Raw genomic sequence first — 14037 nt, 5'->3', positions numbered from 1 at the left:
CCACGATATTGTTCTCACTGAGTAATTTCATTACCGTGAGTTCTTTTCTAATCCATGCCGAGTAAATAATCGCGAGGAAAGTTTCACCAAACCGAATTGTATCGAAGCGTCGGTATCGGGAACAATTCGAGGCGCTCGCTCCCGATTGAATGCAAAGCGTTTCATTAGATAAGCGCCCGATCGAATCGACGGATCGAGCGAAAAGCTCACCGTACAGCAGGACAAAACGCTCCTTGCGAGGGCCGTCACAGTCGGCGGAATATCGGAAATGGCGCACACAGACGTCGCGCACCGGTGGGCCAGCGGAGGGGAAAGAGGGAGGGTCGGAGGACGAAATTTCCCCTCCGCCGCCCTTATTATCGTATCTAGCCCCCACCCAGAGGTGGCACCCCCCAGCTCCTCGAAACTGGGGCAAGGACACCCTCGCCGCCTGGCCCGCAGTACGCGCCACGAAGGGATCCGTGCAATCGTGTCGCGCGACGACAAATGGACCGCGACGGATGCAGATGTTAATGGTGGCCTTATGGCGGCAGAAACGCGGCCCGATCTCGCCGTCCCCCCTCGGAAAAATAATTCTTGTCACGATAGAATTCTGATTTAATTAGAGGGCGGACATCTGGAGGGTAGCACGTTGTATTAGCACGATTTATCGAACGCACGTATACGCCGGAATTCATTGGAATAATTTAACGTTTACATATGTAACAGCTACCTAGTTTTATGCACCAGGTACGCGTACAAAATTTTACTTCGGGTAGATAAATTTCGATTTTCTCTGTAAATCTTGATTTTCACGAAACCACATTTCGCGAGACAAAATTGCACTGTACCGTACAAGTGTACCACCGCGCGTGGAGGATTAATGTCTTATCGATTGCAGAAGCTGCGGTTAGGCCATACTGCAATGAGGACGTGAAGGTAATCGGCGAAGGCGGTTACATCCACACCCCGGGTTATCCGCTGTACTACCTCGGGGAACCGTGTGGGTGGGTCTTCACGACGTATCCGGGCCAGAGGATACTCCTGACCTTTCACGACTTGAATATCCGTGGTGAGTTTTCGCGTTTTCGACCCCGCAATCCCCCGAAGCCTCTTCGCCGGAGCGCGAGGTAAATTGATAAAAATTGTATCGCTCGCATTTCGGGACCAACTCGTTCGCGGCGGACGAATCTCGCCGCGATGAAGATAACTTGCGGTTTAAATAAAGAAAAGTTTTCGAGGGCTTAAATAAAGCGGATACACGTATGTACGTCGCCCCTGGCAACATTAGAAACAGCGCTGTATATTTCTTCTTTAAATTTACGGCCTTTATTTCAACGCGCGCGGTTTCAACGATCCACTTTAGCTCTTTACCGAGCCGTAGGAATGAATAACGATGCGATTCGCCGACGCGTAACCACGGTTTGCCACGCAAACAGGGCGTCCCGGGCAGCACACATGCGCTACATATGACACCGATCGGATTATAAGGGACCCGCCGTCGATCGCCGAAAAAATAAACATCCCCGCGCCCGGCCCGATTTTACGCGGCCTCTTCCGCAAACAAACTCCACCGCGAATAAATGCTCGCAGGTCCAAACGCGGATGGAAGCTGCGTGGACATCGTGAGAGCACGGGAACGCGGCAGCACTCTCTTCGAGTTCTGCGGCACCGTCGCGGGCGCGCAAGTGCTCTCGGACTCGAACGAGCTGACCCTGGATTTCGTCGCTTCGAGGAGGTTTTACAACGCCCGGGGTTTTTTGCTGCAGTACCAAGGTAAAAGGGGGAAAAAAACGAGAGATCTCGAAAACACGGGAGGAAAAGTGCCGCGAACACGCGCGGTTAACTCGGGAATAATCTCGGCGGGGACACAGCATCTCTCGCCAGGTCCGCGCGAAATTAAGCCGGCCATGTTATCCGCGTAAAATTAGCGTTCTGATTAATTAGTGGCGTTCGGACAATTGTCCGATGAACTCTGGGATTTAAAATTCATCGCGTCCGCCGGCATTTCTCAATTTTTCGCCCCGAGGCCAAATTGGATGATATTTTTCTGATAACGTCGCGATCGATGCTCGAGACTCCTCGGCAATATTAAATTTATGTCTCAAGAAGCTTCGCACGACGGCGGCTTGTTATAAAACGTTTGCCCTTTGAAAAGCGTTTCGACGGCAGAATTTACAATTTCCTCGCGCTCTGACATTATCCCCGAGCGCGCGATTATTAATAAATCTCTTCTCTCTCACGTTCGAGCGCGACACCTTGGGGTATCAGAGATACATTATCAAAGTAATACGAAGTCCAGTTTTAAGCGCAGAATCTCCGCCGCGCTTTTCCAGTTTTTCGCCAATTTAAAAGTTTCTCGAAATGCCGTCAGCCACTTCATTAACCATCTCGGCGATTAAAACTTTTAATAGCTCGCTAGTGTGTTTACCGTTCAGAAATTGCACGGGGGTGGTTATAATTGAAATTTTTGAGGGGGTTGGGGAGGGAGGCGAGACATCGCCGTGTAACTTTAAAGTGGAACGAGGCGTTAACTGAGATCGAGATGGCAAGATGGAAATGAAGTAACCGTTTGCAGTGCTGGGCTGTCCGGAGGTCTCGGCGCCGAACGGAAGTTACGTGTCGAACGGTACATTGACTTCGCGGACATTCCTATGCAAGTCGGGCAGCGTGTTCCCCGACAGCAGGGAGAGAAAAAGGACGCTCGAGTGTAGAAATGGCAAATGGAACGAGACCGCCGCCGAGTTACCCGGCTGCGTAGGTAAGAACTTGCCCGGCAAATTCATTACATTATCTCTCCTCGTCATATTTCATATTGTTTTATTTATCGGTCATTCTGTTCCATCCGCGAGCGCCGATATAATACACGTTTTATTACGTTTAATTGTGTGAGATTATAGAGTTTACACATCCGACACACACGCAAGGGATAAATTCTATATTTCGTCCCCCGATGAGATTCAACTTAGACCTGTACACGGAAAAAATGAATTTTAAAAAGTTAAGTTGCCAAACATAAATAATTCACTCAATTGTATTTGATATGGATTTTAATTTTAAGCATTGAACTAAATATCCAGACAACTATCTGATGTTTCTCATTCCTTAATGTGGTTTCAACGATTTAATTTCAATTACACTGATCTTGATGCAACATCTTTTTTTTCCGTGTACGTAAAAGTAACGCATGCTCGCCGCACAGAAGCGATGCGCTTTATTGCGTACGGTAAAGTGCACAAAGTCATATTTAAATTTGTATTCTCTATCCGTTTATTCCGCGCGGGAAATTATTTATTAATAACATTAAACGTTCAGGGGTTTCATGAAATCGTTGGATTTTATCGTAGGAATTAAAAAGCGCCGCACCCGGATGGGATGGGAAACGCTATTTAATAAATGCTGTTATTATAAATGCCATTAATAGTACATGCATTATAAAATGTATAATAATCACAGCAATCTATTTTCATGCGACTCTCGTTATCGCATTATTTAACAGCGCTAAATTCGCGAATATAATGGACATTGTTGAAAGCAAATTTCAACGCGGCTGATAATAAGGGGAGCCCGAAGTTCGCGCGAGCTTAGCGGTGAAATGTGAATCGTACATTTACAGCGCGTTCTCCCGTCTTTTTCGCAATTTTTCGAACGTTATTCCCGTACTTCCGCGATATTATCTACATTCCACAACCGCAGAGTTGTTAAGAGGCAAAGTGCGTCCTTTCCTGTGATTAATTCGAGATACACGCGCGCGTATATGAATTCACGCAATGTACAGCGAGACGCGCGAGACAATCGATACGCCCCTTCCTCGGAAACCCCCAATGGCTAGTGATGACGTCGAAACCCTACGAAAGTCCACATTACTCCGGTTTTCGTTATCGCCTAATCAAGCAGGATGCAAAATCGCTTCCAATTTTCCACGAGATTTATTCTCTATTTAATGGAAGGATTACGACTTTAATATCTTAAGTCCCGCGAAAAGTTTATGTTGAAATATCTGAGAGTACAAGGGATTACAAGTACAAATATATAAACGGATCCTCTCTTCAATTTAATTTTTATGTTGGGGGGGGGACAGGGATAGTAAGTTCAGATAAGCGCGGAGAAGAAGGCGTGGGAGAGTCCAATCTTAACGATAGTCGCTTCTAAATTTGGATTATCCAAATTTATTAAGAGTCGTTCACCGATACGGTCATTTCGCAAAAATGCGAAAAGTTAGTGACGCAAATTACAAGTAAAAAAAAAGCAAGACAAAATCAAACGACGACGCGCGCCGAGTGAACCACGTCGGTTGAAACGAGAAGTTTGATTAGACTTGAAGTACGAAAGCGCGCGTATTTCGAGTGTTGTTCGCCCGGTGTCCGAATGGGTTGGAGTTGCCATCACTACCCATGGCTGCTCATCGAGGGGGCTTCATTCCCCCTCGCAGAAAATGGTGGGGGGACCCTTTCTCGGGGAAGGGAGGACGCGGGACACCTCTCTCTCTCGCGGTAGGGGAACGAGGGAGAGACGAGGACGAACTGAAAGAGAGTCTTAGGGCAGAGGGGGTCCTCCAAGGCAACCATACATCGTCGTCGTCTTCGTCGCCGTTGTCGCGCCAAGTCAGTCGTCTCGACGTCACGTGCCTCTTTGGACGCGAGAAAAAAGATACGTGTTATGAGCGAGCCTGAGAATTTTTCTCCCACGTCTCCCGTCACGCGTAACGCATTTCGGGAAAACGCCACTCGAACTTGAGAACGTGAAGAGACTTGCGGCGACATCCAACAGGTAATAGGTTATTACGTGCGAATTCGTTTATAACTTCCAGTCCTTGTTGATTGAAATTCTTTACGATAGTATAATAAGCTTACTTTGTCGACCTCCCAGTGTTGCTTGAGCGTTGATATCTTTTTAATGAGCGATTCACAGTAATAATACCGGGTACTAACCCAGAACATTCCGTCGAATTAAGAAATTAAGCGAATTAAGGCCCCGTTTCATCAGTGTCGCTTAAACTTAGCTTAATTCAGCCTTCGTTTCTTTCAGTCCCCTTAGAAGGAGCCAAAGAATGAATTGAGCCGAGGTTAAAGTTATGCGACGTTGATAGCAGCGGGCCTAATGCCCATTTCTATCCATGAAGATTAACTTTAATCCCGGTTTAACTAAGTTTTTATCTTTTTCCAATTCCTGAAACTAGAAAAAGTAAATTAAACCGAGATCAACGTTAATCTGCATTGGGAGAATCAGGCATGAGAGTTTTATTAGATATGTACGTACATAGCGCGCGCTTGTATGGATCCTTTCGCGAAAAATAATTCACTTGGAGCCGGTGTCTCGTCGCGATTATAAGTTTTGTAGGTTCACTTTCGTCTAACAAGCGTTTCGGGAAATTGAGAAGAATAACGAAAGCTGGAAGATTGAATTGCCGTTGCATTAGTGAACAAGTTGAAGCTGAATTTTCGCGATAGATCTCATTGTCTGCGCTAAATATCGGCGAATTGTTTCTGAAAACCGATGACCCGGGGGCAAAAGGGCGATTCGGAATATAAATTGCGATTTACATACAAAGTACTCCTTCTAACTGGATTGAAGCAGCCGATATCGAACACGAGGTCAACGTAATGATCTTCCTATTGAACCATCGCACCCGCTCGCGATCTCTGAGCTAATTAATCTCGCGTTCTGTTTCTCTCTCTTCGGCCAGTTCGTACAAATCGCTCGGAATGCCCCGATGAGGATTAATTATTAACGAGTCATTAGTCATCAACGAGTGTGGAGTCGGTCGATTAAATTGTTAACACAGCCTGAATAAACAGCAGAGCGCCTCGCTCCATTCTTCAACACGGCGTGTTCTTTCCGAGCGCTCCGTGTCGCCGAATGTCCCTTACTTCAAAATTAACTTTAAAACACTCGTAAATATATAATCACACCGTGCAAGACTACTATTAATTTTACCTACAAAAATAACTGCGTTTCTCATAAAATTCTTAAGAGACTCAACAATTAAAATCGCAACTTTATCAACTTAATTGAGCTGTAAAGAAATTCAGTTTAATTCTAATTCCACATCATCTATCTGTTCTGGAAAGTACTTTCTTCCGATGGTTTCGATAAAAATATTGCACCTTACCGCTTGCTTTTTGCAAGAGATTCCCGTATTTCTTATGAGAGCGTATTTCCTATCATCTGTACTAAAAGTTACCGCACCTTTCCATAATCTGCAGGAGAATATTTGTTTACGTTACTTCTCGTTTACATTACGTATGCTCGCATCACCTGTTCACGCCGTAGCTATTCTAACGCCGTCTCTAAACTGCGTTTGCAACCGTGCGCGGAAATTTCGCACTGGATATTACATTTTCAAGCACGCCGAAGCATCGACAGCGGGAAGAGAGAGATACTGCTGGCAGCTGTGGCCCAAATTAAAGCTTGTAAAATATCATCCCGCGGCGCCTGAAACCGGGCAGAAAGAGGGCAGAAAAATCGAGGAGCCGAGAGAGACGGGTTGTTCTGTGCGAGACCGTCCATTCTTGTTTCCCCATTTTTCCGCCGGCGGATTGCCTCGTTTCCGAGAAACAATCATTCGGACGCGATAGCTACAGATCCTCTCGCGAAGGAGATTAAGGAACGGGTGCTCCTTCTCCAAGGCCCCTTTAAAGGGGCACGTGGTTAAACCTAAATTTCTCGAAGCGCCAATTAATCTTCCACAGGCACAACACATTCCCAGGGATTTTACAGAAACAGTGAAAATCATCTTGGAGAAATGCGTGTCGCATCCGTTTAAACTTAATGCAAATGAAATATTTTACCGTTAAAAGAGAAGACGAGAAAAAGAGAGAGAAACAGAGCAATAGGAAGTAATTAGGTTTGATAGTATTTTTTTAACAAGAAATTATATTGATAAGATAACGTATCTACATTCGTTAAAACGATAAGTCAAAGCGCGCTAAAACACATATTACTGAACTATTTGTAGTAATGATAAGATATCCCAACTGTATTTTCGATGACGTCACATTGGAGCTTTATTTTCTGATGTTAAAAATACTTGCGATTGCACATAAATGTTTCCATTAAACACGAACGACGGTATCTAGCGAAACAAGCTGCAGTTTCTTTCCCTATACAATACACGTGTTTTATTTCTCGCGGTGCTGTGTTATATTTTTTTTCTCCCTACAATATCAGGCGAAGGATTCTGCATCTCTATAAACACTATAGTGCACGAGAGGCAGGGCGAGAAGCAGAGAAAGCTACGGAGTTTATATAGCGAGAATCTTCTAGCGGAACATAGAGCTAAGTGAAACTAAAAAAAATATAGCCGCGTAACGAAAATAAATGGATAAACAACAATAAAACGGAATGATCTTCAATACAGCGCGCTCTTCCATTTCAATCGGTCTCGAAACAAAGCCAATTTTGCACGCTCCGAGGAAATCCATTTCGATGCGAAATGGCGGACGGTCCTCCCCCCGATTTCCGGATAAATAAAATCGGATTTTCCATTCATCATTCCGAGAAGAGAGCGTTTCGCGCGACGCATCCGCGTGTGCAGTCGGAGGGCGGGGAGGGGGGGGGGGGAAAGGTAGATGCATACGTAATTCGGCAGTCGTGCAGCTGCAACGTCGTCCCTGTGCCGTGCATCGTTAAGGAGCGCGAGCGAGCAGGAAAGAGAAGAAAGAGAGACGTGAACGGATTTGGTCCTGAGGGGAGTAAAAGGCGACAGGACTGGTGGGGGATATTTCCGTCCCCTCCTTTGAGTTATCCTGTCTTTCTCCCTCCCTCCCTCTCTCTCTCTCTTTCCTCGGTGATAAATTTAGAGTTAGTAGAATAAAACAACAGAGCGCAGCTGCACCGCTCGAGTTGGCTTCGTGAAAGTGTAGCCTCGATCTGTTGCTGAAAACGAGAACTTTGTTCAAATGTTGTTAAAGCGAAGTTGATCGAAGTCAATCGAGCCCGTTGGAGATTACTTGCAATTGCTTGTGGGAAATTGCTTAATTTCTCCGAGTAAACGTCGCAAGGCGCTGTTGCGATGACGTGACATTTCAGAGAAATATGCTGGTTGAAGTTTTTAATAGATCGAAAGGTAAAATTATAGGATACACGCGGGCTCTTGACACGTTTGGCGTATGGACGTAGCAATGGAGAAACTGGATACATTTTATAACTATCGTTAGCTTCCAATCGAGGGGAAAACCGCTGACCGAAATCTTGTATGTGCACCACTAATGCCCAGTGAGCACTACTTTATCTTATGATCCTATTTTATCTTATTTTATCTTTAGAATGCCCCAACAAGGCCTAATGCCCAAAAATGCTTAGTACTGCCTAGGAATGCCCAGTAATGCCGCAAATCTGTACACCTGTACACCTGTACACGCAATTATTACGCTTGAAATGAAAGGGAAAATAAAATAATTTCCTCTTCGCTCTCCAAGGGTAATCGAGAGCGTAGACATCAAAGAAGAGGGAAACTCCTCTCCCTTCGTAGACTATTTAAGCCTTAGAAATTCTGACGACTGCGTATTCCCGTTGTAAAATTCATCACCAAATTCTCACGAGGAGCTCCCGCGCAACCCGCCGCGAAATCCTGGCCGCGGAATTGTAAAATTTTCTCGCCCCCGCTCCCGGAGGAATTCCGATGACGTGGCGGGGATCATTATTAATTTCTGACGTTGGAAACTCGTTGGGTTTCGACATCGGAATTTTACAGAATTCCCTGTTATGCAGAATTAACGAAGCCGGCCGTGCGCTCTCGGCGCACACAGCTGTGTTACCGCGGCCCGTTCAGCTGTTCGCGCCCACACAACCGAAATCGATTCCCCCCCCAGTCCCTACGTTCTCCCGCGAAACCGACACGCACGCTCGTGTCTAGTTCGACCTATCGCGGGCGGCAAGAGAGCGGCCAACTTGTTTTCGACGAGGCGCATCGACGTGGCGAAGAGCGGGGATGGATCGCCGACGACGACGATGACGACGACGACGACGACGACTACGACGACGACTACGACGCGGTAGAGGAAGGGATACACAACGCTTGGCCCTGTTTACTCCCTCCCTTCTCGCTGGAATACGGTTTCCCCTCCCTACTCCCCTCTCACTCTCTCTCCCTGCCTCTCTCGCTCGCTCGCTCGCTCGCTCGCCGTTGCCCTCACCACCGCGGCACTCACCGAGGTCTCCCTCACCGGTGGCGGAACACAACGTGAACCGCCGATGCCAGCGGGAGTCTCCTCCAGTCGCCATCGGCGTTCCTGATATATACCGAGTGGCTCCATCGCGTCTCCCTCATCACCGACCGCCCTTTGTTTATCAATGGAGAGCTCGCGTTCACGTTTACGCACGCACGCTTACCCGCGATCACGCATCACCGCCACGCACGCGCGGGGGTATCGCGAGCCTGAGACGCGCGACCACGGAGAGGAGCCCTGCCCGCCGCACCTCAGGTCGCCCCGTCAGCGCGTCGTCAAGGTCACAGCAGGACCGAGTCGAGGGATCGCCACCGAGTAGACTCCGCGGGGAAAGTCGATCCACATCGCGGAAGGATCGTCGCGGAGCGACGGGGAGACAGACAGAGAGAGAGAGAGAAAGAGAGAGAGAGACGCCGACGGATTGACGCGGGTCTCTCGGTAAAATAGAGCTCTCGAGGACAGAGAGGAGCATGTCGTGTTACCTCGAGGAGAACGCTCCGAGAGCTTGATCCCCGACGGGAAGCTGTTGCCGAGGGAATCCTTGAAAAGAGGAGCCTTCTTGGGTTAAGATAAGGAGGAACGCTCTTTGAAAGGGCGGAGAATTGGACACAATGCTGCCGAGGAGCCGTGGAGTTTCCTCCAAGTTCCCCCGATAGGAGCGAGGATCCTCGAGGAGGATGCTCCGCAGGAGTGTGCTCGCGCGAAAGATAATACCGAACAGGTCAGCGAGCGATCCGATAAGAGCGTTCGGTCCTGGACAAAGGGACTCGGCGCGCGGGATTTCCACTTGCATGTCCCGAGAGGCTTATCCCGAGGGCCGGCTCTCCCGAGAAATCGGCCTTGGAAAAAGAGACGCTCTTTTGAAAAGAAACGCCCTGAGATCACAGCAGTAACTAAAGAACCGCAATTCAGACGGAATTCTAAAACAGGTGGAAAATTATAGCTCCGGAAAGGAGTCGCGGGGGCTTCGTACCGAGGCAGAGGTGATCCTCCGGAGGAACATTTTGCGAGGATATTCGGAGATAGATTTCGTCGTCGACTGGAGAAAGTGCGGCTGTCGGAGAAAAAGCTACGGTGGCAGGTAGAGGCCTCGAATCCCACGATTAGACCTCGACTCGGGACCGAATCGGCAGAGGGGAGGGGAGGGAAGCGCGGAAAGAATGCACCGGCTCCGAGGGGACGTCTGAAAGGAGCGGAACTGACTCGGGCGGCCCGAGACCCAAGGTCGACGGCGAAATCGCGATTCCTGGTGAACACGCGCGCGTTGCGTGGCGGGCAAAGTTCAGCCAACCCGGGAGAGCGGCAATTGAGCCGTTAATTATGCCTTAACGAGCTGTAACTACACGGTGCAAAGTCGCACGAAACCAACGCCGAGGGGGTGGGGAGGAGGGAAAAGGAGCGAACGAGTGCGCGGTCGAGATAGAGGGAAATGTTGGCGGCGGGCGGTGTCGCAAAGGCGGCTAACTCGCGCGAGGAGGAATCTCTTAGGTAACCGAATTGGCGAGTCGCGCGCGAGTCGAGCGGTGCGAGAAGAATAGCGGAGGAGAGAGGCGGGGGGGAAGGGAGAGGAGAGAAGGAGAGAGAGAGAGAGAGAGAGCCGAGACCGTCGGTGGACTTTGTACCCAAGCGGTAATGACTCATCCGTGCGGTTGAGGAAGGAGGAACGTGTGCACCGAGTGAGAGAACGGTACGTGAGAGACGAGGACGAGGCGCGAGGGAATGCGTTCGCGAAGGTGAGACGCGGGCGGCGACCAGGTATCTCCGTCCGAGCGCGATTTCGCGGCGTACGTGGATCTCGCGGAGAAAACGGAAAAATGCACGGCGAATTATAATAATATATACAATTTACCCCGCGTCGGCTCGGTGATATACCATGTTGTTTGAATGTCGGTATATAAACGTTTGTATAGACGCGCTATTTGTCCAAGTTTCCCAACCGAACATGAATCAAATATCGGCTCGATTCGCATGACGCGTGTGGATTTTATCGAAACTTGATTGGTATTTGGATTACAGCTGTTACCGAGTTTCAAAAATATATCGCGTAACGATGCGCAACGTTAATATTGTATATTTCAAGTCGCGTAACGTAACGGATCGGTTTTAACCGTAAATTTTATTATTTTCAGAGGTTTGCGATAACATTGAAAGCCGCGTAAGGTTTTACGGAATTATGCAATCGATCGCGCGAAATATTTTCGTCGATATATATATTTTTTTAATTATTCTCGACCTTGTTTCGGTTTGCAAGATGAAATTTTAATTGAAATTTTAATCGCACAGACGCCCGCCCGGAGAAAAGTCGGCAAGATTTCCTTTTCCCCTGGCAAGGGTTGATACCTTGCCGGTAATATATTTAAATATTTTCAAATATTAGCGTCTCGTTCCCGGCTCTTGCGTCATTAATGCGGAATTGAGCTGACGGAAAAAATCTGATAAAGCTCTTTCCAGCCTACGCACCTCACGCAAGCCACAGCTGAGCGAGAAAGAATGGAGTTACACTAGTTCCCGCTCCGCGTACTTCGTTTCTGCGAAATAGAACAAACTTTCGTTTGTGATCTCTCTCTCTCTCTCTCCTTTTCTCTCTCCCCCCCCTCGTTTCTTTCTATGTCTCTCTCTCTCTCTCTCTCTCTCTCTCTTTCTCATTCTTTAGGGAGATTATTTTCTCCCGTCTAGTTTTCTCTCCTTGCCCCATCTTTTGTGAAGACTGCTGCTGGTAAACCCCACCCGAAGCATAACATGTTTGTCGCGCAACAAGGCCACCATGACAAATCATCGCTCGGTCAAGCTTTATTACGACAAACTTCGAATGGACTTAAGCGAGATGTTTTGGTCCGGCGAGCGCGCGACTTTAAATGTCTCTAAGGACACAAATACCATCTCCACGGGTCGCGCCGCAACGTGATCGACAAAGAGGATAAACAGCGACGTTCAAGTCTTCCGTGTGAAAATACGAAATGACATAATTCGGAGTTGCGGGAAAAGAAACGAAAAAAAAAATTTTTTTTATTCGCACAATTCCTTGAACTGTGACGTTGGATTTTTTTACAGATGGATTAACGGAAAGATTAATGTATTCTTCTCTCGCGATAGGTCGATCGCGTTTGATTTAAAAGGCCATTAAAAGTCCGACTGTACAGGTAGCAAAACCGTCATTCGTTGTTGTTCTGACGTCGAAACTGCGTGAGCTTGTCGCCCGCGTGCAACAGTCGCGATTTTTATCTTACTTTTTATCGGCGGAAAATTTGAAGCGTGCACAGTTGAAAAATTTGTGTTAAATTTAATAGATATCATGATCACACTAATACTCTGTTAATATTTTAACACAAAATAAATGCAAATCTCAAAATAATTCGAAATAAATTTTGTGTAAAATCAACATATTTTCAATGACAAAATGAATTTTTAAAAATGTTATTTTTACATTTTACAGATATAATAAATCAAATGACGGTTCGAAATCACTCTCACTTATGTTATATAGAATAAAACCAACCTTCTGTAAATTTTAACAGATAAATTATGTTACTAATAATATAGAACATATGTATTGCGTAAGATAAAAACAATAAGTACACATTGCGTTGTTTTAACATTTCTTTTCACTTACTTTGATAATTTTACATTTGAGTTTAATTCACACAAGAGCAATATGTCAAATTAACACATGAATGTGTCAAACGTTTAACCAAAACATTTTAACCGGCACTTTTTTTTAACAAGAAAACACAAAGTTTCCAACTGTGTGCGATTTTACATTAGACTTTTAATGCAAAGATTTTCTATCTATCGCGCGAGGAAGTGCACCGGCGCACAAAGTTGCACACTTCGATCACGTGTGTCGTACCGTGTATCGCGGCGATAATGTATATGTACGCCTGAGATAAAAATCTCTTTTTCCGAGATAATCAACGCGATCCAGGCCACGCGCGCGCGTTCAGGAGTCAATCGTTCGGCCTCCCAACCTACGACAAGTCCGATCGAATTAAAACCGCTTCGAATGCCGGCGGGAGGAGCGCTGATTAGCTGGAAAGGGGTTTCTAATCGCGCGGGGGTACAAGTTTCCCGGAGGAGGACAGGGCGCGGGGGGGGGGGGGGGCGACACGCATCCGAGAGAGCCGATAAGAGATAATCGCTCCTTCCGTTTCGCGTCCCGCCTCGCGGCGGGTCAAAGGGCGGCGGAGGCGTCGTGTCGTTGAAACGCGCTGCCGGCGCGGCGCGGACAATAAAGCCGACGAAATAGCGCCGGATCCGCTCAGTCGGTGCCGCAACGACGTCGCGACGTCGGTGTCAAAGTACAGTTCGGCCGGAGCGAGGGAGGAGGTGGAGGAGAGCCGAGCGCGATGACGATGACGCGGAGCCGCGGCAGAGCGTTCCCGGCGGTGACGGCGTGCGCGCGTGTCTCCCTCGCGACGTGATCCAGTTCCACGGTTTTCAGGGAAGGGACGTTCCCGGCTTGCGGCCGAGCGGGAGCATCAATTTTCCCCTTAGAGCGCGGAGCTCCGAGACTTGTTCTCCTCGAGGGAGAGAAAACTTTCGGACGTCCAGTGTGCGTCGGGGCTGCGAGAAGAAATCTTGGACTTTTCCCCGTGTCGAGGATAAGAGCGGGCCGACTGTGTTTCGAGGGTGGTGGGTTTTCCCGTGTCAAGGGGAACGCGTGGAAAATCGTGGGATTTTTCCTTCGGACAAAGATAAGAGTAATATTCGAGACTTGGCGCGCAAGGAGGTGTCCCAGCCGCGAAAACAGGGTTACTCGGGATTGCATTTTTGTCCACATTTTGAGGAAGAACTTTGGAACTCGAGTGTCCGGGGATATCGCGTTCCTCGCGAGAGGCGGAGAGACATTCTGCTGGATTTCATTGTGTTGAGCGCGAGTGACGTTCGTAGA

At 47.7% G+C, this 14037-nt stretch overlaps 1 protein-coding gene across 1 annotated transcript in view; it reads left to right on the top strand.

Annotated features, from left to right (window-relative positions):
• The window catches only part of LOC105567469, a 46129-nt gene that overhangs the window by 8305 nt on the left and 23787 nt on the right, over window positions 1–14037 (top strand). The window contains exons 5-7 of the mRNA XM_012022365.1: window positions 881–1051; window positions 1573–1755; window positions 2558–2740. Of these exons, the coding sequence (XP_011877755.1) occupies window positions 881–1051; window positions 1573–1755; window positions 2558–2740 (537 nt within the window). The remainder of the gene's footprint in view (window positions 1–880; window positions 1052–1572; window positions 1756–2557; window positions 2741–14037) is intronic.

The sequence above is a fragment of the Vollenhovia emeryi genome, unplaced genomic scaffold (genome assembly GCF_000949405.1).
Source record: "Vollenhovia emeryi isolate VEMERY1.0 unplaced genomic scaffold, V.emery_V1.0 DF939137.1, whole genome shotgun sequence".
NCBI lineage: Eukaryota > Metazoa > Arthropoda > Insecta > Hymenoptera > Formicidae > Vollenhovia > Vollenhovia emeryi.
The sequence above is the reverse complement of the archived record's forward strand: the minus strand, read 5'-3'. Positions and strand labels throughout refer to the sequence as shown.